Source organism: Salminus brasiliensis, chromosome 17, assembly GCF_030463535.1.
Source record: "Salminus brasiliensis chromosome 17, fSalBra1.hap2, whole genome shotgun sequence".
Lineage (NCBI taxonomy): Eukaryota > Metazoa > Chordata > Actinopteri > Characiformes > Bryconidae > Salminus > Salminus brasiliensis.
In genome coordinates, this window is record NC_132894.1 from 15,433,393 (window position 1) to 15,460,514 (window position 27,122).

Sequence of the window (27,122 nt, forward strand, 5' to 3'; positions counted from 1 at the left end):
CGTCAATATAAGCTCTAGGTAATAGAAAAATATTATATATATATATATATATATATATATATATATATATATATATATATATATCATAGTGTTTTCTTTCTTATAGTTGTCATGTTGTTGTAATACTATAGTTACTTCGATTACAAGGTGTGTGTTGGATATTAATATTAATATTACATAGCGATATTAACAATATTAACAATATTATTAACAATATTAATCATAACATAGGTCTATACTATAAAAAAAGGATGGGGAAATTCTTCAGTCTGAATCAGATGCCGTCTCCACTCACCTTATAGTCCTCAGAGTCCGACTGCATGCCATGGATTATTATTATTATGAGCAATATGAATCTGCAAATGAGACTCATCCAGAAATACAGATTCCACTGGAGAAGGTAAAACTGAGGGTGCTAAGAGCAGACAGTAACACTTCAGTATACTGTACATAATGGTTAATTTAGTAGTAATAGTAAGAAATCTAGCTATGCTTGCCCAAATGTTATATTACGTTGCCAATTGAATTACCATATTAAAAGTTAATGCATACTAGTCATTTACAAAATGTCCTCAAGGCAGTTTGAGCACTGCTGTCTAATGATAGCTGCTCTCTTTATTCATTACTTATTTCCTGGCCGGCTGACAGAAACTGTAAAAGGCTTTACAAGTTTCTGAAATGGTTTGTCCTATATTCAGTAATGGTATTTTAGGTTTTTGCAGATAACGGAAAAGTAAAAGGATCTGAAGGGTTTAACAGGTGAGCTGTGGCTTGTTCTTGATGCTTTTTATGGTTTTCTAATGCGATCTAAATGAGTCCTAATGGTTATTTTTTTGTGTGTAATGTTTTACAATCAGGTGTCGTCCAGAGCATGATAAGTTCCCATGTTGAGTCTTAAAACACTTGATTTTAGGTTGTTTTTCTGCTGCTTGTTTACTAGGCCCAGACACAGATTTGTTATATCATTATTGTTAGATAATTTTCATAAAAAGTGATATACAAATACATTTTGTCCCAGCTACAGTTGGCAAAGACATGTAGGGTATAGTGTGAGCTGACCACTTGAGTCTGCTTTGCCAACCTGGGTCAGTACAACGCAGGACTAAAAGGCACAAACCTTCCCTAAAAAAGAGCATCAATTAACTGACTGTGGTGAAACTGGAAACTGCAGATTGGAGAATTGAAGGATTTAAAATATAATAATGCGATTAACTGTTTCTCTAGCTAACATATTGGCATAATTGTTTTTTTTTTAGAAAGTTATTGCTGTCCCTCGCTACAGAATGTTAATGCAGCCTGAGGACGGTTTATTGCCATGATTATAACAGAGCTGGTTCTGTGGGACTTGTTGGTATTAGCATTAGCTTTCTGACCTAATGCAAAAAAGGTTTGTTGTAGAGGACATAGCAACCTGTTGCATCGCGTTTTGCCACTGGTTTCCACTATCCTGTGGTTTGTTTCTGTTTACTGGAAACAAATGCCATGAAGTCCAAATAAAACTCTTTGGCCACAAAGTATATTTGGAGAAAAAAGATGAGCTGCATGTCATGAAAAAAATACTTTGCCGACTGTGAAACATGGGGGTGGATCTATCAGCCTAGGCTGTAAGCCAGTTGGCTGCATTTCTAGGCCGCTGCGTCACAGAAGGCTGTTCCACAGTGAAAAACTCTTTATATAGCCTAGAAATGCAGCCCTGTTCTGAGCAATTTCTAGGACTGATGTATCCTTCCCAGCCCCCAGTTACCCACAGTTTTCTGCACGTATACAACGAAAAAGGAAAAAAAACAGCATCACGAAAATGGCAGAAAAGCGAAGCCTCCTAAGCAGAATTGGTTTAAAAATGTTAGTTTTTATAATTAGAATTAATTTCTGTGTTTTGTGCGGCAATGACAGGAGACGGGACCTTTCTGGTGGCGTCACCATGCAGCCTGGTTGGACCGTTCGATCCGAGGACCCGCTCTATCTAGGCTTAGGAACACAGCTATAGATCCCACAAAATACCAGCAAATCATGGATGCAAATATCAAACCATTGCTGAAACAGACCTCTAAATTTACCACAGACTACCTGAACAGACACTCAGTCCCCTGACCTAAACATCAAAGAAAATGTGTGCATTTGTGTAAGAGGACTCAGGAATATCTTTGAATTAGAGACTTTCTGCAGTGGGAAAAATTCCAACTTAAAGAGCCAGAAGCTGCTACATGAAGCATTTGCAAGCTGTGATTTTTTCCAAAAGGGCTTTCTAAGTACCAGCTTTTTAAGGCGTCCAAAACTTAACAACAAGGATTTTGTTAAGGTTATGAAAGACTTACAATAACTATGCATTAATAGGTTTGATCAGTTATGCTATTTACTCCATTTGCTGTATATGGAAAATGCATTTTTACATAAATGACAGCAACGCACATTTGTAGTTAACCACAGCCTGTTTTATTGTACTTACACTGAAGTTGACAAAAAAATGAATGAGGTTCATCCTTCAGACCCTCATCACGGCGTCTTAAAATTTACTGACTACATCTGATTACAGTGCTCTTAAAAGACACAAAAACAATGATCCACTGTGGTCATTTTGCTCTTCATAGCTAAGTATGTGAACATACCTGGAGTACTTCCTTTAATATGAACATTTGATTACCCTGCCATAAGCATGTATCAAAGCAAGAGTGAGTGACTATTTTTGGTTTATCCCTGTGACTGGAAAAAAAGCTGTGGTCTGACTGGGTCCTTGTGTTAGATCGTAAGTAAATGATGGGAATATAGCCTGGACTTCATCTGTGCTACAGTTGATCTGTATCATTAAGTCTAAAGCAGGGGCTCTCAGTTCCATAGTACAGTGTACTGGTTTTTCACCGCTCCAGCACACCTTCTGAACCTGATATTTAAGTGATGAGTCAAATCATCAGGAGTTTTTGAGGATGGCAATCGTCAAAACTGAAACTGAGCCCCCCTGGTCTAGTGCAATATACTGAGGCAACTATGTCTGACTCTGAGATATGTAATATGTGCTTTTGTCTAAATGGTTTGTTTCATATAACCCTGAATTAGAAAATGATTTCAGCTGATAAGCGACAAGTCATGAAAACTTCTTTCAAAGATATTCAGGAAAAACTCCAGTCTTGCTCTGGTTTAGCACCTTGGTGTGAATACAAAACAATTCAGGTAGAGCCTTCTTCAACAAAACATATAGAAATAAAAAACCCTACAATGGCAACTTTTTCAAAAAGTTAAACATTCAGTAAATTATCTTTGGAGTGTTTATCTTTTATTTATTTGTTCTGTGCATCCTGCCCCCTTTAGCCAAAGTCCATTGGTGCGTTATGGAGTGAGCTTGCTTATGAGGACGCAACTCACAGATCATTCTTTCTCACAAAATTTAAATCCAAGAATCCACTACACATGATTGAATCCAACACATGATTGAAAATCTGCTAATGACCCTAATGACCAAGCTGACTCCAATAACACACCAAATCTACCCCTCCACTAGTGTGAGCTTAAGATCCCTTCCCGCTTTCAGCAGATCCACCTGATGAAACGCTCAAAGAAGCTGGGTTTGGAGAGTTGGGTGAAATCCTGTCCCCTGAAAATGGCTGATTGGTCTCCCAGAGCGAGCTTCGTCAGCACTTCTTGGTCGACATCGCTACCCATGGCGATCACCGTGGGAATCCCCTCAGCTCTGCGCATGGCGCTGAGGCCCTCCTCCAGATTCTTGTTGCTGGTGACGCCATCGGTGATAAAGACGAAGGAGATTTCAGCATTGCGGCGGGCCAGGCGGCTGGTTCCGCTCATCAGGATGTTGTTGACGGCGTACATGATGGCAGTGCCCACATTGGAGGCGGAATCCAGATACGCCATGCTTGCCAGGCCGTCGGAGATGACGGTCAAATTGTGGGAGAGTTTGAAAGCCAATTCCTGAGCACCCTCTTCGCCATACTGCAGCAAAGCCACGCGGGTGTTTCGTTCGTCACTATCTCCCCGAGCCAAGGTCAGGCGGTAAGCCACCTGTTCCACAAACTCACGGGCACGGCGGAAGTTCTCCCCGCCCATGCGCTCCGATCCGTCCAGCAGGAACACAACCTCAACCGGCCGCTGGACACAACTGGCCACTGCGGGTTCTGTGGGAGAGAAAAACACAGCTTATCATTCAGGACTGTTCTCAAATACCACCTTTAAATCATCCAGTGTAATAATAACCTGCTGTGAGTGGAGGATCGCCCTGTGGTCACAAGATTTAGCATTGTATGTAATGTCCAAATCAGCAACAGTAATAAAGTTATAGGTGCTGTAACAATTGAAGTGCTAAATCAGACTATAGAAAATTACAGTTCCAGCAGTTGTCAGTAGCTTTTATTGAGGAATATTCCTGTTATAGAGGAAAGAAAATGTAGCATTAGGATCTGCTTGACAGGGTAAGGAAGTCTACCCCATGGAAGGCACTTCACTTTATCAACCCCTAAGTAGCCAACTGAACCTTTAAACACCTTGTTATCATATTAAAATGAAATTTTTAGGGATGAACCGATATGGGAATTATGGGCCAATGCTGATATCCAATATATATCCAATAAATATCTTAAGAATTATGGAGAAATAATGATCCTGAGAAATATCATTTTTTACTACATTATTATTATAATACATCCGTTATCAAGACAGTGTTTCTGCAGGCTGACTAAATTAGAACAATCAGGTCAGAGAAGTGATTCAAAACAGACAATAAAAAAAAACTTTACTGAATAAGCACTTGATTGCTAGACATGTTTATTTGATACAAAATTGCAGTAACGCCTCTAGCTTGAGTACATCTATTGCAGTCTTAGAGCACTTTATTCTTTAAATGTTACATTCCTAATATACAGCACTAATACATAAAATAATATCAGCATCAATCTGCATTTTCTACATTCTCTCTTAAACGCTGTTTACACACAGTAATCAGATACCCATTGTTTTTTCAAAGTTCTCGATCTTTTCATTCATGAATAAATAGTGCTGGTTATATAAAGTGAATTCACAGTTGGTTTGCCTACCTTAATATCTAAGGTTCCTAACTGAAGTCTACATAAAGAACATTCAAGTGAAATTTGGAAACGGGTGTTTGTCCTATTTTTGTCCTATTGCGCTTTTGTCCCCCCGGATCCTTTAAATTATGAGAAACACAAAATGCAAACAAATGATGCTACATACATACTAACACCCCTGCGATAATGTCATTGGAAAATACATCTACTGTTCAACACTATGACTTCACAAAATCAGCTAGTCAAACTAAAGGTGGGCAACATGATGATATTTTATCAAATTGTGATGAATTTTGTTATTGTGATACACAATATACTTTTTAAAGCATTTCGAGGATAGAACACTGGTCAACCTCACGTTTCATTACAAACAGTGTAGGTGCAGCTCATTTGGAATAGAAATCACTGTACTAATTATGTGAGAGTATTTGCACAGTAGTATTTTAAGAATATTTTGTCTGTGATCATGTGTATCATGATAAATATCATGTATTGCCCACCCCTAAACTGTACCCTCCTAGCTTCTTATCTATCACACTGGGAAGAGCTTGCCAGTCTTTTGATGTGACCTCAGTCAGGTCAGCAGTATTAGCTTGCTATTAGCAATATTCATTTTTAGACTATTTCAAGACCATAGAATATCCTTATGATATCAATCTTTCTATAGTGATGTCTACATGTATGGGTGGAAATACACGAACCACAAAACGTACATCGTTTTAATAGGCAAGAGCTTCAATTAGGTTTAAAAAAAAAAACATAATTAAAATCCAAAGGAGTAGCATGTATGTAGCATCATTTGGATTAAATATTGGGATTGGGACATATTTGTTTATTGCAAGGTATATTAATTCTCAAATGGAAAGACACTACTCTTAACTCAGGCAGTACTTCAGAGAATCAGCTTTAAAGTTCTGTTTAGCAGAAGCTATGTATTACATATTTAGCTACCTGTAATTTGAGCTATGATGTAATATTTTTAAAATTGTCATAGTGATTAATTAGATACTGATGTCATATAAATGACATATGCAAGTATTAAGCAAACGGCATGATCTTTGCAGCACATCAGGGCGTTTTGCTCAACACTCTATGTGACGAGGGAGCTAAAGATGTGGGAACTGAACCACTGTGATTTATGAAAGCGAAATAAATAATTTGCTATTCTATCAAAAGCTGTAGGCCGTAAAGCCTAGCCGTAGCATTGAGACTTAGCTGTAATGTGCAAAGTGCAAAACCGTATTACATGATTACATAAAAACAGTATAGTTCACCATAGATGGATTATGTGTAAAGAGTTTGCATTTGTGTGATCACTGTCTTTCACAGCTGATTATTCATAGAAATGATATACCTCCCTCTGTATCAAGGTTCCTGCAAGGTCAGAACCTAAATGATCATGATTCTATATACTGAGGGTTCGAGCATCATAGCACTGGTTAAAAAGACTGTATTGTGCAAGCAAAGTGTCTCAGGGCGCCTTCATTTCACCTCATCATCTTTTCAAGTACATAAGAGAAAACAATGTTTTTCAACTGTGTTTCAAAAAAGCAGCAGGAACTGAGGTCACAAGGAAGAGGTTTCCATCTCACTTATGGTCTCCTCCAAGACGAAAAAAAACAAAAAAAGCAAAAAAGGTTAGCAAATTGCCATGCTTAGTTGTGGTTGTTCAACTGACGTTACATGTTAGTCATCACATCAGCTTTTGGAACTGAACATTTCCCTAACAATGTTAGCTACCATATAAAGGTTTTAACTAGAATCAAACTCATACTGTTACAATCATGCTTAGACCAGCTAGCTTTAAGATTTTTTAGTGGTTATTGGGATTTGTTTTTCATAATCCTACAGCGAGGCCAAGAGCAATCAGTTGTCAACATTGAAAAATTATAAAGCCATAGCCATTAATTGCCCAGTTTGGCCAAATCAGGAGCCAGAGTTCCCTAGCACAACTTCAAAATTTTGTTAGGATCGCCCATGATGTCGCCATAGACAACTCTGAAAGAGTCAATGAACAGATTAGCCCACTGCTGTCTCTCTGGTCCGATGGCAAACTTGGCTCTCTGGGCTGTGTAGGCCATTGTGGCTACAGCCTTGCCGTAGCTATCGGGGTGCTTGGCCTCCTGTAGAAAGCTGAGTAAGTTTGAGACGCTCGGTACAGTGCTTGGGACAGGGCTGTCCTTCCCTTCCTCTGCAAGGGGTCCGTGTAAGGGGAACCCATTCCACTGGGACGCCACATCTGCAAGTGAGCGGTGAAACAATAGTTTTAGGGGTCTCCAAGCAACTGGCCCCGCCTACTGAGCACAGTGCAAAATTATGCTTGGAAGAACGATGTCTATTTTGGAGCCATTCACTTGATTTTTTGGTGTATGCTTTACTTAGCTCAGCTATTTTTTAAAATATATTCTTGATGTTCACAAATATTGTAATTTTTATGCTGGTGACAGAAAAACAGCCGCTCTGTAGACAGGGCAAGATGTAAAGCTTCTTGCAGCATGTTCTCATTTGGTACTTTAATGGTAGCTTGCAAGCTGTGATTAACAGCACATCATAGCCTAGCGCACATTTCTGACCATAGAAGGAGATTTCAGTTATTTCAAGTCAAGTAAGGGGAGATTAGGATAAGAGCATAATTGCTTTAAATCAGATGAAAAGGAATATTATTCATTTGATGTAAGGGTTGATAATGGACGATAATAATCTACCCTTTGGGAGCAGTGAGCATAAAAATAATTTGTTTATTCCAGCGGAGCACATAAAAGACTTGAACCTCCTTTGATATAAATCCATCCAGGATGGATTTTAGACTTTTTTTAAAGCAGCATGTTTTTTTTTTTGTTTTTGTTTTAAAAAGCCATTCATTAGTAACTTAAATCTTACCAGATTTGCATGGAAGGTCAGGGCAGATAATCACAGGGTCTAAAACAATACAAAAGGCCAGAATTGAATGTATGCAATGGGGCACAAATAGCAGAAGAGCACAAATATAAAGCATAAATCCTGCGAAAAGCAAAAAGGACTGATTTACATACAGAAACAACTCACCTGGGCAAAGCACAGTCTCAATCCGGTCAATGAATTCCTCTGCCACCAGGTCAGCGAAGCGTCTCATGCCCAGCACCCTTCCTTCCTTCTGACAGGCGATGGACTTCAGACTCTCGTTCTCCTCCTGCTGTTCAAACATGTCTCCAATACCGATGGCATTCACATCAATGTTGCTGTCAGTGCAGAGGTAGCTCAGCAGGGAGTCATCATCCCGAGGGTCGAAGCGACCATCCGTAATGACCACCACGGTTACTTTAGCCTTGCTGCGTCGACTGTCGCGAATCAGGTTGTCATAAGCAAATTTCAGAGCAGAAGGAGTCCATGTGCCACCGGCGATCCACTCCAGCTTCTTCACAGCATCTTTGAAAGCTGACAGGGAATCGATCTTGGAGTCGTTAAGACGGATGGCCTGGAAAGTGCCACTGTGACTGTACTGGACCACACCAACACGTGTTCCTGCAAGGCAAGACACCACAACTCAAGAAACACCAAGGCCATTTAGGTTTGGTTACTTCATGTGTCATCTGAAGTCAGCTGCTGATGGCAAGCAGCAAGACCCAGGATTTGAACCCAGCAATTCTCGAATTATAGTGAAATCGATCATTCGTATTCTTTTTGCATGCTAATTCGAAATATGAAAATTTCCAAGTGAAACAGCAGGCTTGGAGACAGACGTATGGGGGCTAATCTACAGTCAATAGTGGTGAAGTACTTGCATGCTACTGTAATTAAACATAAAATGCCTTTTAGAGGTGGGTAAAAGTCACTACACCTTTCAGAGATATGGTACAACACCTCACGCAATAATCGCCCAGAACAAGATAAAAAGGTACAATTTTATTTTAGATTGACTTCAATAAATTATGTTGGATTAAATAAGGTGCAGTAGTACATTTTACTTACCTGTCTCTGAGTTGGGGTCCTTAGCTATTGAGCCCATTCTGTTGATGGTGTTGATGACAAAATTCTTCTCCAGGGTAAAGTTGGTTAGCCCCACACTCTCTGAGCTGTCAATCACAAATACAATGTCCAGTGCTCCGCATCTCTTCTCACAATCTGAAACACACAAGTGTGGAGATTGCAAAAGTCAGTTAGATAATACAAGGTGTATAACTGAAGAGTTCATTTCTGGCGAACTAGCAGTGTGGTCACCTACCACAACACCCACAGGTCTCCCTGATGTAGTTCATGACATCACATTCCTGAAGAAACATAAGGCAAGTTATTAATCAGTAATCCATAGATGTAGATGTAATTTGTGTAAATTATGCTGAGTGTGAGCAAATGAGGTGTAGGCTCATATACAGGGGTTTTAGGGGTTAGGTTAACTTACTGTGAGGCCTGCATCTCCCTCTGGACCAGAATCACCCTGAGGAAAAGAGGTTAAATACATGAGCTCAAGCAGAAACTCAAAATGTGACAACATGACAACATACCTCCCCAAACACAAGAGAGGAGGGCTTTAGGAGGAGGGGTCTCTATTTGGGCAGGAACACTAATAAAGGTAGGCTAACCTAATGATTACTGACCTTCCACGGTAAACTACAACAGGGTAGCTAGAAATGATTGCTAGGTATGTAAATAACACAGATTTACAAGTATAAGATTTACAAGTGTCCAAATACATTTGGACACATTAACCATGTAACCACTGATAAACAGTAATAATTTTGTTTAGGTTACTTTATAATCCAAGAAAAGACATTTTTTTTCACAACATTAAATGATGTGTAAAGAAAGCCTTAAGCCTCTGCACTAAGGGAAGTGCAAGCAATCTGGAGTTATCTTGTTTATTTTTCAAACTTAAAGTTCAAATGATAATCATCTAGCCGCCACTGAAGAAAATTACTGCCTTGAAAATGTCTTTTTAAAATAAATAGCCACTTTGCTAGTTCGGACCGTGTCATCAGCATGTGATGATTTGGCAGGAGACTAAAGGTTTGACATTTTGTTTCCCAAGACAATGAAGTATAAAACTATGGCACAAAAAAATGTGTGTTCAGTATGCAGTCCACTCTATTGAGAATTTCCCCACTGCGGGACTAATAAAGGATTATCTTATACACTGGTGAAGTCTGAACACCATTAAAAGTAGTTTACTGACACCTGCAAAGTTGTTGCTGGATGGGTGTGCGAGACGAAAATATGGTAGACAAATTTCATACACTGTCCAGAACATGCAGGGCTTACTGATTCGGCCTGTCACAGTATCTCACTGTCTTGGTTCCACTCCTATTTGACTAAATGATGGCAGTTTGTCAGTGTCGATAGGATGCAGTTATCTCACACCAGTGTTACCTATGGTGTTCTGCAGAGTTTGGTACTCAGACCAATCGCCTTTAGTATTTATATTCTAGTATTATATATGTATAGTATATTTGTATATATATAGTATATATAGTATTATTATATTCGCTTGGTTACTTTATGTATTTATACTGACAATACTCAAATCTGCATCAGCACAAAGCCTGACATTACATCAACCTTAGTCATTCTAATTGGCCTACTGTTAGATGTGCTCACCATGTAACCTTGTCAATCAATAATGTTAGTGTTATCATGGATATTATTTTGGAACACTATTGACCTGTGTGTTAAAAAAAATAGCAATCTACGTTCTTTCATTTAAAGACCATATTGACAGACATCAGTCTTTTGCATATGGCTAGAGCCTTATTATGCATGCATTGATTTCCACATGCCTTGGTTATTGTAACACTCTTCTTATTGGTGTTTCTTCTCTCTATTAAATACAGTTTGAGAGACAAGCAGAAAAATGTTCAGGAGTGTATTTTTGTACAAGATTAAGAAATGAAGGAAGTGTTGGCTTGTTAACCTGGAATTTTATGACTCATTTCAAGAATGAATGCTAAAAATCAACAAATACTCACATCTCTTCCTGGGTCACCTTTGGGCCCCCTTGGTCCAAGCTCACCCTGAGGTCCAGACTCTCCCTGATATGAAGAAAATCCAAAATATTATTAATCCCTCTAATTTTATTGTACACTTCCACATCTTCTAGCGATCGGTTCATTTAAAAACTGGAAGGAAGTACAGCAGTTGTAGATTCACTCACAGGCTCTCCTGATGGTCCTTTCAGGCCTGGCTCTCCCTTCTGTCCACAGTCTCCTCTGCTCCCTCTGGCTCCAGGTCTACCCTTTTCCCCTCTGTCACCCTGTGGAAGATATCAGGAGATTATTAGATGGGCTGTGGAATATATATATATTTTTTTAAGTAAAAATTGCACATTAACCCAAAAATCAGCCACTGTACCGTTGGTCCTCTTGGTCCTGGGTAGCTGAATCCTGGTCTGCCAAAGTCACCCTGTTGTGTGAGACATGGTAACTTGAAATAATGACATCATACAAATAATCCTGCCACGTCTAGACAATGTGCCAGAAAATGTTCAATTTTCACACTTCTATAGAGCCTTGAAAAAGAACTGACCCATGACCCAAGTTCTGTCTTTCTTGCAGAAAGGCACAAGACCTACAACTTTCATAAAAGCTAATTTTCTGAAAGCTAACGTAAGGCCAAACAGTGACAATAAATGAGATATAGAAGTACATCTTTAGTAAGATTGTGTTCATAGTATTTAATAAAATGGTCATTTAATGTTTCAGAGAGACAGAAATGTTTGATGGTCTGCAAAATAACTTAGCTAAGCAAGCTGTTCAGTTAGCTAAACAAGTGGAAGCTGTGATGTTCTGCATTATCTTTCCTTTATATGATGGTTTTCTTATTTAAATCTTTAATTTTGAGTCATTCCTAGAATAATATATAATTTTTTTTTTATCTGGGTGGCTCTAACCCATGATTCATTTGAGATTGAAATGAGGTTGGACACAGGTGGACATACGATTGGTCCTGGGGGTCCTGGATCGCCTCTGGGGCCTGCATCACCGGCATCACCACGAGTACCCTGTTACCACAAAGAAAGTTTAATAAAGATTAATGAAAGATTGATTAGGCCCAGCTTCTCTAATACAAATCCCAACCTAACTGCGAGTCTGTAGATTATGTTTATTACTGACATCATGTGTGTTAGTACAGGTAGGCACATTTTGGTGTTGTGAAGTGATTTTACATTTCTGCCAGGTTCTCCGGAAGCTCCTGGTGGTCCTCTTGGTCCTGGAAGCCCTGGATCTCCCTACATGTAATAGGAAAAATTAGGAAAGGTACATTTGGCCTGGATGCTTCCAGAGTAACTAAATAAGAATATGCATTTGTTATTCATATTTGTTAAGAGTAAATTACCTTGGTTCCTTTGTTGCCAACTTCACCTGCAAGCCCTCTCAAACCTTCAGGACCTGATTCGCCCTAAAACACACACCCATCACTCACTCACTATTTCAACAGAACTGATTGTTGAGCCAGTATTAAATTTCCTTTATGCTAAATGACATACTATACAGATTTTATACTGAACATACGAATTCCTTCCATTCTAGAGAGGCCAATGACCAATGGCCTGTACCTTATCTCCTTTTGGCCCATTTGGTCCCTGGCTTCCCTTTGGTCCAAAGTCTCCTCTTCTTCCCTATAGACACAGGCACAAATATGATCTACCACAATAACAAGAAAGATGATTTGAACTATGTAGTTCAGATCAGACAAATTAACAATATATTTTTACTTACAGGGTCCCCTTTTGGCCCAGGGCCTCCTGGTGTGCCCTGTCAAATACAATAAAGTTGGATAATCGGTTAAGGTAATACAAACAGTCAGAAAAAATAACTGGAAAACAAAAAAATATATACTTACTGCAGAGCCCTTTTGCCCTGGAAGACCAGGTGTTCCTGGACTTCCTCTTTCACCCTGCAGGTAGGGTTAGAATATCTAATCAACCATTTGTAAGGCAGAGGGTTGAACAATTTATTATTAGGATTTTTTTTGCTGAATCTACCTTAGGACCAGGGTCGCCAGATGGACCAGATGGTCCTGGTTTTCCGGGGCGACCTGGATCTCCCTAAAAAATAAAGAAGTGTTTAAAATGACCACACAGTGAAAGTGCAAGTGCAAATTAAACTATATGTACATTAGGGACAAGACTTTTTGCTTGTTTTCTAATACTGTTCTACTTTTATTGTACAGTTAGTTGTATCAAGTCAAATATATATCTAAGCTAACTCCCATTGGTTAGAACTTAATGTGTTGGACTGAAGGCCTCACATGTAATCTTAACTACCACCCTGATTAGGAAGTGACATCAACAAATCACATTTGAGAAAAATGTCCCTTCTGGCCCCCTATGGAAGACTGAGATAAATGACAGAATGTAAATACAAGCGGTAGCCTAATCAGGTTTTAGTTTTAGTCAGTTGCTAGAAATGTAAAGAAGCAGCTGTAGCTACTGAAGGAATCACAGTAAAACAGCAACACACAAGATAAAACAGAACAGAATTAACAGTTTTGACATGTAAGGTCCGAACTGACAGCCTAGCTCCAAAATAAACAGTTTGCTTATGATGTGTATGATGCTAATTCTGTTGTTTGTTTGTTTTTTAGCATATAATACCTTCTCTCCAGGAACTCCTGGCAGGCCATTGTCTCCTGCATCTCCAGGATAACCATCAGGACCCTGTCAAATGAATGGACGTGTCAGTACATATGGCCACATCACTGTGAATTGTCTGCTTACATATAATGCACTATAAACATACCTTGTCACCAAAATCGCCTTTGCAGCCAGGGGCGCCGATGCGGCCAATTTTTCCCTGCAATATTCAATTGTATTTGAATTAACTAATTTAAAGGTTTTTTAATATCCAAATCTTAAAAACTGGTCACTACTATTCACCTTCTGACCGTCTGTGCCGTTGCGTCCTGCCAGGCCTGCCACTCCCTAGCAAGGGCGGAAAATTAAGTATTAGAATATAGCATAAATTTACCATAGCAGTAAAGTGTGACACGTGGGAGAATGACACATGACCTCACCTTCCTTCCTTGTGTGCCAATCTCTCCCTAAGAAAAAGAAAAGAAAACATTTATTTAATGTTACATTTGCTTAATGTACAATTTAAAAAGTCAAGCTTGTGTGTAGATATCTTTATAGGTTAAACTCAGAATGAACCCTACCTTTTCACCTTTGAGACCAGGTTCTCCCTAAAAACACAGCAATTAAAAAAAAAGACAAATTAAAGGTCAGATAAATCTAATATCTGAGACATTTGATGGAAAAAATCTGGTTGCTTAACATGAAAAGCTTACCTTTGGGCCAGGATGACCGATAGGACCTTCAATACCAGGGTCACCCTGTAAATAAAGATAGAGAGAGCGTAAGAAAGAAAGAAAGAACGGAAATGAAATATTGTGCATTAAGTGTAGTTTGGCTGTATATTAGAATCCGGTGTATAGCCCCACTATCATGATTTATTTATTTATAAAAAGCTAGTGAACTACATAATGCTGTATTTATACAACACACACACACACACATCTCTGCTTTCTGGTCAGCAGTAGTTATGTTTTAGGGTTATATATATTTATAGTATGTGTACAATATATAGTATGTGAGACTTTCTAATGAATGCAGTTGTTGATTTGTACTTACAGCACGACCTCTTTCACCTTTAAGACCAGGTTCACCATTGTCTCCTTTAGCACCCTGTAATCAGCAGCTCATATTAATAAAGCGAACATAAAAACAGTAATCATGCAGCAATAGCCAATATGCATTCGATAGAGTTAAGACGTACTTTCTGTCCCCTATGTCCCGGTGGACCAGGAGGTCCAGGTGTTTCCAGGCATCTCAGGCTGTAGCACTGTCAGAACATTATAAAGAGACCATTGTAAGCAAAAAACATATAATGTAAAGTATAATTTAGGTGGATTAATCATTTATGTCCAGTAACAAAATGTTTTTAATCTTCCAATCAAATATTATATTCAAATATTTTACATTTTCTTGTCAACCAACCCTTACACTGTGTGATCATGATGGGTGGAATTGTGGAAAATGATTGATATTTCCTTCTCATGCAAAGTTGCAAACCATTTTGAAGGTACAGGCTTTTGCTATGGCAGTGCCAATCCCCCCAGTGATAGATAATGTCAACAAGTAAATAGCAGAATGGAGGGTCAAGCGGGGACTTACCTCTTGATAAGCTAGATGCAACTGTAGAAAGAAAGAGGGGGTAAAACTGGTCAGTCACACAGACTGCACAATGCAAACATGCCAAACCAGCAATTATATGTGTATGGCCAGCTGACCTCAACAATACAAATTAAATAATAATAAAAAATAAAAAAAATGCTCAATATTGCAGTTTGAAAGGCACATATTTTACAAAGCTATAATATTTAAGTGGATACCTTACCATGGCATTATAGATGCGGTCAATGGTTTCCTTCATAATGACGGGCCGTGCTCCTGTGAGATCGACAGCCATATAGTCGCTGCGGTAAACCCCAACTGGAGAATTAGCTATCTCTCTCAATGCTGTTTCCTCTAGGTTCCTGGACGATGCTACTACAAATATCTTAATGAATTCATCCCGAGCCCGCTCTGCAGCCACCTTGACTCCACCGCAGGGGTTCCCTGTCACATGACCGTCTGTGATTACCACTGCAAAGCGCTTAGCGTTGGGCTTGGAAGGTGCACGCTGCATTTCCCTAGTCATATTGGTGATGGCACAGTCTATGAAGGTGCCCTTGCCTAAGTAGCGGATTGCCTTCACCTTCTGGATGAATTCGTTCTTGTTGGTTATGGAACTGATGGACTCCTGCCTCATGGAGAAGTGGAGCCCACCCACAGACCAGCTGATATCCACCAGGCCTCTGTAGTCCATGTCCTCCAACTTCTCGGCAAAGGCAACGGTGAAGTCTTTGATACTTTCAACCAAGCTGCCTGGGGGATTCTCCTGAAGAGCAATAGTCTCCGATGTATCAATAAGGAAGTACAGATCAATAGGACATTCTGGTTTTTCTGGAAATTAAAACACACACAGAGACACAGGGCTGCATAATCATGAATGAAGACACAGCAGCGTGATATAAAATAGAAAAACTATTAAAACAACAACAAATCAGTACAACACAATACAGTGATTATTAAATATGTATATATATTCACATCTGTGATCTTTTATGTTCATTCAAGATTACTAAACTGTGCTTGTAATATAGCACCATTTTGAAGTATGCAAAATAGCTCACAGTGAGAGCTAACCAGGCTAAAGTACATATTCCACATGGTACACCAATTCCCCTAAAAACTTGATCTGCAATGAAACTGATTATAAGGTTAAAGTGCAGAATTTAGTTCAGTCAACCACAAGGGAACCCTTTTTATACATACTGCCCTCATTTCAGAAGACCCCAAGTAATTGGACCGTCAGCTGCTTGGCTGTTTCTTTGCCATGTCAGTGCACTAAAGAGCTAATGGTTAAGAGTTGATTCTGGATGTTGTATTTGCATGTGTTGCTTGGGTCTGTCCCCCTTAAGCTCCTAAGCAACACATGCAAATACAACATCCAGAATTATACAACTGGTCACCAAAGGATTAGAAAAAAAAATGACACAGTCAAACCATTATGAGCATTATAAACAAAAAAAACCTTGTAAGAAACAAGAAAGCAACAAAAAGTAAGGAGATCATCAACATGGCATACCATGGAAGGCCACAGTACTGACTAAATAACCTGTTTCAACAGATCAGGGATTCTACCCAGGCTATAGGAACAGATTCATCAAAGACCCAGAGAGTTTACCATAAAATGCAAAGGACAAAAATATTGGGACACACCTCTTAATGATTGAATTCAGGTGCTTTATTCAGGCTCATTGCCACAGTTATATACAATTAAGCACTAGCCATGCAGTCTGCTGTTACAAACATTTGTAAACGAATGGGTCACTCTAAGGAGTGACTGAATTAGAGTGTGGTACTGTAATAGGATGCAACTGTTGCAACAAGTGGTTCACCAAGTGCTTTCATATTGCTTTTATATTGCATGAAAGTTTGCCAATGCTCTGCTGACTCAAGGACTGCAGAGTTCCAAACCTCCTCTGGCATCAGCACAAAAACTGTGCCTTACATCACCAAGCACAATGGCTAGTGTTGGATGGAGTGGCTTTAAGCAAACCACCACTGGACTCAGGGGACTGGAGCAATGGAAACATGTTCTCAGGAGTGAGGATTCATGCTTCTCTATCTGGCAGTCTGATAGACAAATCTGGATTCAAGGGGTGTGTTACCTCCCTGACTGCACAGTGTCAACTGTGGAAGTTGGTATAGCCGCAATGATGGGTCTAACACCATATTAATGCCTATGGCATTTATATAAGAGAATATGAACATGAAGAGAAATGAGATTCAAAGCATAACTTCATTTCTGTACTTCACTAGTAAAACATGATGGCATGGTGGGCACATATGGGTACCCGTGGAACTGTAAGACTGAGTTTGTGTCTACTGAGTGTATTGAGTTTATGCCCACTGCATGCATGGTTGGAGTGGCGCAACGAATAACACCACTACCTGCCAGTGAGATACTCACCATGTGGGAGACTGGGGTTCGATTCCCAGTCTGGGTGACTATGCTGCTCTACACCCATAAGAGTCCTTGGGCAAGACTCCTAACACTACATTGGCCCACCTGTGTAATACGAGTAACCTTGTAACTCGCTCTGGATAAGAGCGTCAGCTAAATGCCATGAATGTAATTCAATTCACCAGCATGAACTATTTTACTCCTTGTGCCCAACCAAATGTCTCAAAAGAATTAAAAAAATTGATTATCTAGACTGACCAACACAGATTAATCCCTTATGAGCATCAATATTTTACCTACTGAAGGCTAAAAACCAGCATTAGCATAATAATATACCCACGCATCTGGTGATGTAAGTTATTCATAACTCAACACTGTCAAGCAAAAAAATTCCTAGTGACTGCATTTTCGGTTTCAGAGGCAAGTCTTGATGCACATACATTCTGCTTATTAACCACTATATTTATTTATTAACCATTATATTTAAGTTTTCTGTAGAGGATTTTGTTCACTTCATTTCACAAAAAAAAGTCAATGACAAAACATTTATTTTGAAAATGTTTAATCAGTAGTCTTCTAGATTTTGGAAGCAGTATGGTTCACTGATGCTAATAAGACTAAGTTTGTGTCTCTATGAATGCTAACTTAACAGCACGATGTTAGTTAGCGAGAGCCCATATATTCCATATGTGTGTGATGTGATGTCTATGATACACATAGGCTGGTATTAGAAAACTGACATTGGGATATTTTGTTGTTCTGTTATATATGTTGCGATATTAAAAAATATAGGAATTTACTGGAATACAGGATAATAATGCACTTTCTATTTTCAATATTTGAGTAAAATATAGGATGTTGGGAAGATCTAATCTGCAGAACAGTGCAATTTTTCCATTTGTTTTAAACAAGTTGTAGCAGGATGTGTTTACTTGAATTAGCCTTACGTGACATTGCACGTCCTGCGATAAGTGTTACACACACATTGCAATGCTAAAACTATATATTGTGCAGCCCTAGATGTCACCTATGCCTAATGTTACAGAAACACTGTATATTACTTTCAGCATTGAAAAGAAAAGTGAAGGGAATCAATCAAAATAGAGTACTGTAAATGACCATGTTAAAGAAATTAATAAACCAGTCAAGCTAGCAATCAAAAGGACAGCACTCACTTTGACACTGGCCATAGACTGCTGCTCCATACAGGAAGCACAGTAAAATGACCTTTGACAGCATCATCCTCCTCTTCCTCCTTTTAGGAAAAAAAAGAAAATCAGGTTTAGTGACCCTGCAAAACCTTCAGGATTTTAAAACCTCAATCTTCAAACATCCTTAAAGTGACTGGACAGTATTTTAGCTACACATTCTTTACAATTTCATGCAGCAGTGTTTTAGAATGACACATTCAGAATGATTGAGTCACTTCGAGAAAAATACCAAAAACAATAAATGACAAACATCTGTTTTGCCACCTACAGCAGAATGAACTGTACTAACCAAGAGCAAGAGATCCTATAAACTGCAACCGTCAGGATGTACTCCTGACCAATATGATATTCTGTTGTTGGTTCTCTCAACTAATCTGGCTTCTGCTAATCCTGTAGGCCTCAGTTATACACTATCTATAAGTATGTAATCTTCGTAAAGTCTAACCAAAAAGGTTGAAAGACATCCCAGCCTGCAAAAACTAAGTTCAGGAAGGTACTGCCACCATTTCAGGAAGTTAGTATCACCCCATTCACCCTGTCTGGGGTTTCTCTGTCTTGGAACATGGACCTGAGGGACACTATAAACTGAAATGACGGGCATGGAAAGAGTCGTCTGTAAATCCCGCCCACAGAGAATTGGTTGGTCTATTTACCACAAAAAGAGGCCATTTAACTCCACTTAAAAGTATGCGACTGAGCCCTATGTATAATGTCCCAACTGTATATAATTTGTGGGTGTCAGGGATCCACTATCAATATGCAGAAGTCTTCTGTAGCTCCCGGGAAAAGTGGGAAAAGTTTAGTCTGTATTCCATGCGTGCAGTGTATGTACTTCATAACTGGAACAAGGTCATGCCATGTTATGCACAACTGTACTGAAAGGAATAGATGAGATAGAACTGATGAAATGATCTCAAATGTTAGTTCCAAAGTATTTTCATCAGCAGCTGCTGGATGTTTCTTGGTATTTTTGGTATTGGTATTTCTGTAAGTGCCACAATGCCACCTTTTTTTTTTACACATTTAAGCAACCTACAGGAGCCAAGTACAGTTCTATCATACTGACTATAGATTTATTGACACAAACAGGTTCCAAAAAAGGTCTTAACACACAGGGGCTCTAAGTGGCTCAGTGCTACCACTATGTAATGCGCTGCCACTATGGCCCAGGGGGTCTCAAGTTCAAACAAGAGTCATGCTATTTTGCCATCAGTGGCTGGAGTCACAATTGACTGTGCTCTCTCCTGGAGAGTAGATGGTGCTTTCTCCCCTCATCACAATTAAGCAATGTTGGCCGGAACAGGTGTATTTTAGCTGGTGCGGTGGAGCTGGGGACCTGGCGCTTTCCCCCGAGCACGCCGGCTGCCCCATAATGCTGCATTGGTGGTAGTTAGAAAATAGGTGGTGCTGGCTTTGCATGTATTGGAGGAGACATGTGTTCAGTCCTTACCCTCCTAGTGTCGGGAGCATTGCTAGTGCTAGAGGGAGCTTTGAAAGGCTGGGTTAATTGGCAGTACCAAATTGGGAGACAAACAAAAAACAAGAAAGTCTTTTTTGAATGAGAGCGATTGAGGAAACCATCAGAGGCCTTTTTTAAGATCTAGTCTAATATCTAATAAAGAATCTAGACTAACTAGCATAAAAAGAGTCATCAGACCTTTTTAGACCTATCAGACAGTAGGTGATGAGGCAATTATGGGTGCACTAATTATTGTGAAACTAATCAGTGACACACGAGTTGGACACAAACAAAACATGTCGTCTCATGTTAGAAAAGAGCCGAGCCATCATGGCTCATCTCCAAACATGGCCTGCCTCTGCTATCAGTCTACGATACTACCGGAAGAAGCGTCTCAGATTTTCCACAAATGTCTGAATGCTGAACATCCCAAGTTCCTAAAACCTACTGGGTTGTTTTTTTCTCTTTGAATTCTGGGCTGAGTCTGGTGGGTGATTTGGCTGGGTTATTTCCAGAGTGCTGGGCAGTTTTTGAGAGTTAATTATCAGCATTTCTAACAGAATGGTCAACAGCATCTGATCAAGCTGATTAGAACAGTCACGACTGGCAGGAATCGGTGTGTTTTACTAGTGTTAAGTGAAACTAATCAATAGTTTGTTTTATTTAAAATAAGAACAATATGATCATTATTTATCTGAGCTGTTGATGTGTGATAGGATAGGATTAGCTAATGATGGTTGGAACAGACATGCCAGAATATCTGCAGCAGAAAGAGGCATACATATGAATAAAGATTTTATTTTAATTGACATTTGATAATAACAACCCCTTAGCAACCCCCGAGCAACACCATAGCAACCATTAGCAAGACCATAGCAACCCCCTAGCAAACAATATGCAACTTCATAGTAGCCAGCTCCCAACAACCTAGCCCACTTAAAGCACCCAGCTAGGTATACCAAAGCAACCACCTAGCAACATAATATCACCCACCCAGAAACACCACAGCAACCATCTAGCAACCACCTGGGATACCATTGCAACTGCACAGCAACCGCTTAACAACACCATAGCAACCACCTTGTAGCCATCTAGCAACACCAGAACAACCACTGAGCAACACCACTGCAACCTCCTAGGATACCTAGCAACAACTTAGAAACCACATTGGAACACCTAGCAACACCACAGCCACCACCTAGTGACTACATAACAACCACCTGGGATACCATAGCAAATGCATAGCAATCATCTATCAACACCATAGCAGCTGCCTAGCAACACCATAGCATAGCAACTACCTGGTATACGATAGCAACAAACTCGCACCTAGAAGCAATTTAGCATGGCCAATTCACCTTCCATGTGGATTTTTGGGAGGTGGGAGGAACCCAGAATACCTGGAGGAAACCCACGCGGACACAGAAGCAAGCATTACAGCATGACCTGTACAGTGCATGTGGGCCATTAGCCTTGCCAGCGGCAATTACAGCCTGCTGTCTAAAGTAGTATTCACACAGATCTATTAAGTTATTGAGCTTTACTTTAAATAATATAAGGGTACCATCACCAAGCTAATTACTGGGAACCATACAAATACCCCTGTACTTCAGCCACATCCCAAAAGTTGTTCTATTAGATTCAGATCAAGTGACTGTGAAGCCCACTGACTAAACTCAGCACTATCTGGTGTTCGGGAAACCAGCTGGAGACATCTTTGCTTTGTGACATTTTGCATCATCATGCTAAAAGTAGATGTTAGTAGATAGATAAATTGGCACTAAGGGATGCACGTGGTCATCAACAATACTCAAATAGACTGGTGCTTCATGGTCAAGCGATACTTGTTTGGTATCAACAGGCCCAAAGTACGCTAAGAAACCCCCACACCATTACATCACCTCCAGCAGCTTGGACTGTTTACACAAGGCACATCCTACAGATTCATGCTGTTGGAACCAAATTCTGACCCCACCATCTGTGTGCCTCAGCATAGTTCAAGATTCATCAGACAGGCTACATTTACAGTTGGCTTTAACTGTCCAGATTTGGTGAGCCTGGCCTGGCTGCAGCCTCAGCTTTCTGTTCTTGGCTGACAAAACTGGATCCATGCTGTGCGTTCTGATATGCTTCTCTGCCCAACACAGATGTACAGAAAGGATGGTTTTTCTTTAATATACCATTCTAAATAAACCCAGAAAAATCCTGAAATCAGCAAATCTGGCACCAGCAATAATGCCACACTCAAAATCACGGAGATGACTTTTTTCTCTTATTCTAATGGTTGGTGTGAACATTACCTGACGCTGCTGATTTTATGCACTGCACTGCTGCCATACATTTGGTTATTTAGATAATTGCATGATTGAGTTTGTGTACAGGTCTTCCAAATCTGAATCAGAACAGAATCATGGATCTATCTATTCATATTTTCTTTGCATGTCCAGATGATGCACTTGTTGCATTTCCCCCTGTTGTACTGACTTGTGATGTCCAACAGTGTGAAACTGGCCAGTTTACTCAGGAGGCCTAGGCTCTGGAAGCTCGGCCACTGAAGTTTAACTTCCCAGCATGATTAGCGGAAACGATCCTAACCGGGCCTGGTGCTCACAGTCAGTTTGAACTAGTCTGCTAAGGCTGTAAACACTTCAGTGCACATGTAAACAAGTGCACAAGTGTTCAACATAACATTCTCCAGACATAACGTGATTATTTCCATCTGATTACAGTAGTTTTAATACCTGCCCGGGACTATTTTATTGCTCGGTGCTCGTTTAGATTCTGCGGGTAGTGATGCGTTTCTAGCGTCATCCCCGTCACTGAGCGCTCAGGGGGAGGGATCAGTGCGACCCCTGCTGATACAGTCAGAATATTAGAAATGTGATAAAAGTGTCAGTAAACGCTCAATTAAAATGCTCATTTATGATTCACACTCACTGGAGGACATGCTGTAATTGAACTGTTGTAGAAGACCCTTTTTCATCTGAAAGTAGATGGGAGGAAAACCTTCCTAATCCTAGCTATTTCAAACGAGTGCAATTCACAGAGCTACACACACACACACACTAGTTTAAGATAATTAGCTACAGCAAATATAAAATGACATAATTACATTTTTTTTTGTAATTATTGACCATATAATGCTAGCTACAGTTTATTTGTTGGGCCTAACAGCGCACTTTGATGAATCTTTGAAAGTCACATGGCCGTGGTTATTGGGCTGGGGGTCCGCTAGGTTACGCTACTGTATCTTCATGAGGAGGTGAAATATTAGGCTTAGCTATATTCAATGTAGGCAAAGCACAAGTCTAAACCCCTCTCTAAGCAGGAAAGTTATATCTAATCTGCAGGCCAGTGTTTCTCAGTCGTGGAGCCCTGCACTACACACATTACTGCTCTGCTTGATCACACCTGACTCTGAACGACTGAACCCTCCGTGAGACCAGGAGCGCACCAAGAGCTGCTGTAGGTCAGCAGGGCTAAAAGCGGACAGCATGCAAATAACGCATATTTTTTTATTTAGCTAGTTAGCTAGTTCTCTGTGGTTTACTGTGCAGGATCATTCACGAGCAGGATCATTTACGACCTCACCAAGCCCTTTCACCGTAGTTTTGCAAGCTTAGTGCACCAGAGTTCACAGTATCTCCACAGTTCCTCACCTCAACTAGCTAAAGGAGAGCAGAGCAGGGCTCAGACAGGCTCAGCTATCTGTAGCATGACAATCACAACCAGCAAAGCAGCGCCTGCCGAGCTCCTGCATTCCTCAGAAAACCAAAAGCCCAGCAGATCCAAGTTTCCCAAAGTTCACACTCACCTCACCCACGCCCAGGCACGGCTTCTTCTTCTTCTTCTTCTTCTTCTTCTTCTTCTTCAGGACTTCTTGCTGGTCTCGGGGTTTTTTAATGTTCCTAAGCGCTCAAGATGAAAAAGAGCAGAATAAGTTGAGGAGTAAAGGAGTGGGTGAGGAGTGGACCCGCTGCAGCAGTCCTCTCTGCGCCTCCTCTCCACTCTTCCCTCCCTCACTCAGCCAGGCTGCGCCTCAGGAGCGCCGGACAGTCCTGCCTCTGTCCACGCGGCGGCGCTGTGCATCCACACAGTCCGTCCTGTGCGTCGCGATCAGCTGCGCCGTTGCGCGCTCATCTAACAGAGACCCACATGTGCGCTTAAAGACCAGCGCAGACACTTTGTTGCAGTTTGTTTCCAGTGTTTTGATCCAGACAGCTGAAATCTGCAGAAACCAACAGCTTAAGCTCCTCTGTTCGCCTGGACATTTCTGGGACGCAGAGAAAGCAAATAGTAAAGTAAATCAAGCTAATTCTTGATAGTTTGTTTATTTTCAGGGGCAGGGTGGGTGGTTTACCAGGCACAGCCTGACCGACCAGACTATTTTTAGTTTCAGAAAGAAATGTGTGTGCAAGAAGCTTTTATTCTGAAACAGAAGGTTCTGCTGACACCTTTAGATCAACTAAAGCTTTCTCTACAGTAAACCCCATAAATAGAGCAGTACTGGAGAGTGAGGAGCACCACTCCTTAATGGAGACCTTCTCCCCTTACAGTCATCTCACAGAATCACCGCTGTCTAAAGAGATGGACAGTGTATCAGGGCTCCTCTGCCCTCTCTGAAGGCCACCGGTAGATGAAGGCGTGGTTCGTCAGGTGATAGGCTGCCAGGGCCGATTCCTTGCCTGTTTACTTGGCTGTTACCCTAGTGGCAGAAACATCAGTGGTAGGCAGGGGTGCTGCCAGGGATTCTGGGCTCCATGAAAGGATATTACACTGGGTCCCATTCCTCTCATAATTCTGTGAAAATACTCAATTAATACATTTTGAAGGCCCTGACAGTCACAGGCCTATAAAACCGTCCTAACTCAAACCCCCCATAATACAGCCCCCCTGGCGGTAGGACGCTGTGTCTTGCTCTCATTATAGATTTTATATTACACCTCTGTTACCATTTACTGAAAACAACACTCACATAATACTGCATTCAATAAAAATATGAGAAAAGACCAAAAACAGCTACAAAAAAGACTGAAAACCTCACCAGAATTCCTCAAAGTTTGTAAGGTGACATTGACATGCAAGAAGATACACTTTTCTTTAATGTTTTAAGCCAGATCACTTAATTCCATATTTTACAGTACAGTAAAAAACACCTTTGGCAAATATCACAGCTTGTATCTTTTGTATCTTTCATTTCTTGTTTGGGGATTTCCACCCTTTCTTTCTTGCAAAAGGCTTCTAGTATTGTGAGAGCCTTGGGCCGTCATGCTGCACTGCTCTTTTGAGGTCTATCCACAAAATTTTGCTGACATTTATGTTGGGGACTGTGAGGGCCATGGAAAACCTTCAACTTGCACCTTTTGAGGGGAGCTTGAAGTGTGTTTAGGATCATTATGCTGCTATAAGTACCATATTAATTTCATCTTCAGCATTTTGACAGACAGTGATATTTGCTTTTAGAATTTCTGCTTTTAATTGAATCCAGTTAAATGTTTCCTGTGCCACTGGTTGCAACATGAGTTCGAAGCATGACTTATCTGTGACTTTATTTACAGGGACAATACGCATTAATTAACTTTATTATTTGTCCAATTTAGTCAAACATACTTTTGCTTATTGTGGCCAAAATGTTCTACTTTAACTTCATCAGTCTATAGGACCAAAATGCATGAGGCTTGTTTAAATAGTCATGTGAAACCTTTTGATGCTGAGTTGTGTGGTGAGGTAAACAGAAAAGGGTTTTTCATCTTCTTTTGCAAGCTGCTCTGTAGAATAATGCACCACAACTCAACTCAGTCTTCTGACATCAGTTATTTTAATTTGTGCTAGGCAGCTGCTTAGAGGAGTCCATTACTGCTGATTGTCGAGGTAAGGTTTGAAAACTTCATCACCTGGCCTTCCATAATAATTGTGAACAAGCCAGTTTGAACCAAGCTTCCTGGCCTGCAGACCATCTACAACAAACGGTGCTGGACCAGTCCAGGAAGTTTGTGAAGGACCACAGCAAACCCTACAATGGCTTCATCTCTCTGTTGTGGGCCTTAAGGACTTTCAGGCCATGAAGGCAAACATAAGAGAGGATGAGGAGAAGCTTCTTTCCTCAGGCTATTGGGACTCTCAATCATGACAGAAATGATGACCACACACACACACAGGGCTTTTCCCTGAACATTAATCACTTTGTGAATTTTAATATTACCTCCTGTGCAGTTGCACGGCATTATGTTGCACATTCACATTTTGCACTTTACACCCTACACTTTACAATGCTCATCTCTACATTGCACTCCTGCTGTTTAATGTATTTATGGTGTCTTTAGTGTATATTGCTATCACAGTTTTGACATTTTTATAATTTTATTATTTCTATATTGTTTTCTTATTTTGTGTTTATTTGACATTTTTTGACACTTTATATTTTATACATTCTGTCTTTATATCTTATTGTTCCATGTGACCAGAAAGTTATCAGAGCATTTCACTGTTAGCTGTACCACGTACGACTACAGGTGACAAATAAACCTTTCTTTGATTTCAGGTTTTGCATCAAGACATGCAGCGTAGACCCAGAGTTCCTAATATGGGCATGATGCTGACTACAGAGTGATTCATGACTCATGTTGGGCTCACTCCTGGGCAGCGTTTAGAGCACCATTCAATGCATGGACAGTTCAGTTTACTTTAATTTGAGTTTAGCATCCAACTTTTCACAGCAGACGTTGTCGCAAAGCAACGTTACAAAAATCCAGGTCTAGATCCCCGGTGTGCAAACCAAGGGACAGCAGTGACATTATAAAATGGGGAGGAATCAAGCCTCAGAAGTAGACCCCATGATCCTTGATGACAACGGTGGAAGCATTTTAAGTTTACAAGCATATAT

At 40.2% G+C, this 27,122-nt stretch overlaps 1 protein-coding gene across 2 annotated transcripts; it reads right to left on the bottom strand.

The window, feature by feature from the left end:
* Nucleotides 1–2,410: 2,410 nt before the first annotated feature.
* Nucleotides 2,411–24,249, bottom strand: col6a2 (collagen, type VI, alpha 2). 2 transcript variants are annotated; one of them, XM_072659852.1, is made up of 28 exons: nt 24,054–24,243; nt 18,745–18,824; nt 15,395–16,002; nt 15,172–15,192; nt 14,774–14,839; nt 14,629–14,682; nt 14,286–14,330; nt 14,154–14,180; nt 14,013–14,039; nt 13,876–13,920; nt 13,739–13,792; nt 13,594–13,656; nt 12,982–13,044; nt 12,840–12,893; nt 12,716–12,751; nt 12,553–12,615; nt 12,333–12,395; nt 12,163–12,225; nt 11,935–11,997; nt 11,349–11,399; nt 11,152–11,250; nt 10,967–11,029; nt 9,406–9,441; nt 9,229–9,274; nt 8,976–9,128; nt 8,073–8,528; nt 7,908–7,946; nt 2,411–4,121 (listed from the first exon to the last, which is right to left on the bottom strand). In XM_072659852.1, the coding sequence occupies exons 2-28, from the start codon at nt 18,809–18,811 to the stop codon at nt 3,520–3,522; spliced, it is 3,027 nt and encodes a 1,008-aa protein (XP_072515953.1). In that variant the 5' UTR covers nt 18,812–18,824; nt 24,054–24,243; the 3' UTR covers nt 2,411–3,519. The 2 variants fall into 2 exon arrangements, with proteins under 2 accessions (XP_072515953.1, XP_072515954.1); XM_072659853.1 differs by lacking the exon at nt 2,411–4,121 and adding an exon at nt 4,751–7,266 and having other exon boundaries at nt 24,054–24,249.
* Nucleotides 24,250–27,122: the final 2,873 nt, after the last annotated feature.

What these genes read in the sequence shown, in the direction of transcription:
- col6a2 (XM_072659852.1), bottom strand. Translation starts at nt 18,811, where the DNA reads ATGATGCTGTCAAAGGTCATTTTACTGTGCTTCCTGTATGGAGCAGCA. An exon ending in ACCGCATCTATAATGCCATG is followed by an intron (nt 15,193 to 15,394) that starts GTAAGGTATCCA and finishes TTCTTTCTACAG; the next exon opens with TTGCATCTAGCTTATCAAGA. An exon ending in TGCATCTAGCTTATCAAGAG is followed by an intron (nt 14,840 to 15,171) that starts GTAAGTCCCCGC and finishes ATGTTCTGACAG; the next exon opens with TGCTACAGCCTGAGATGCCT.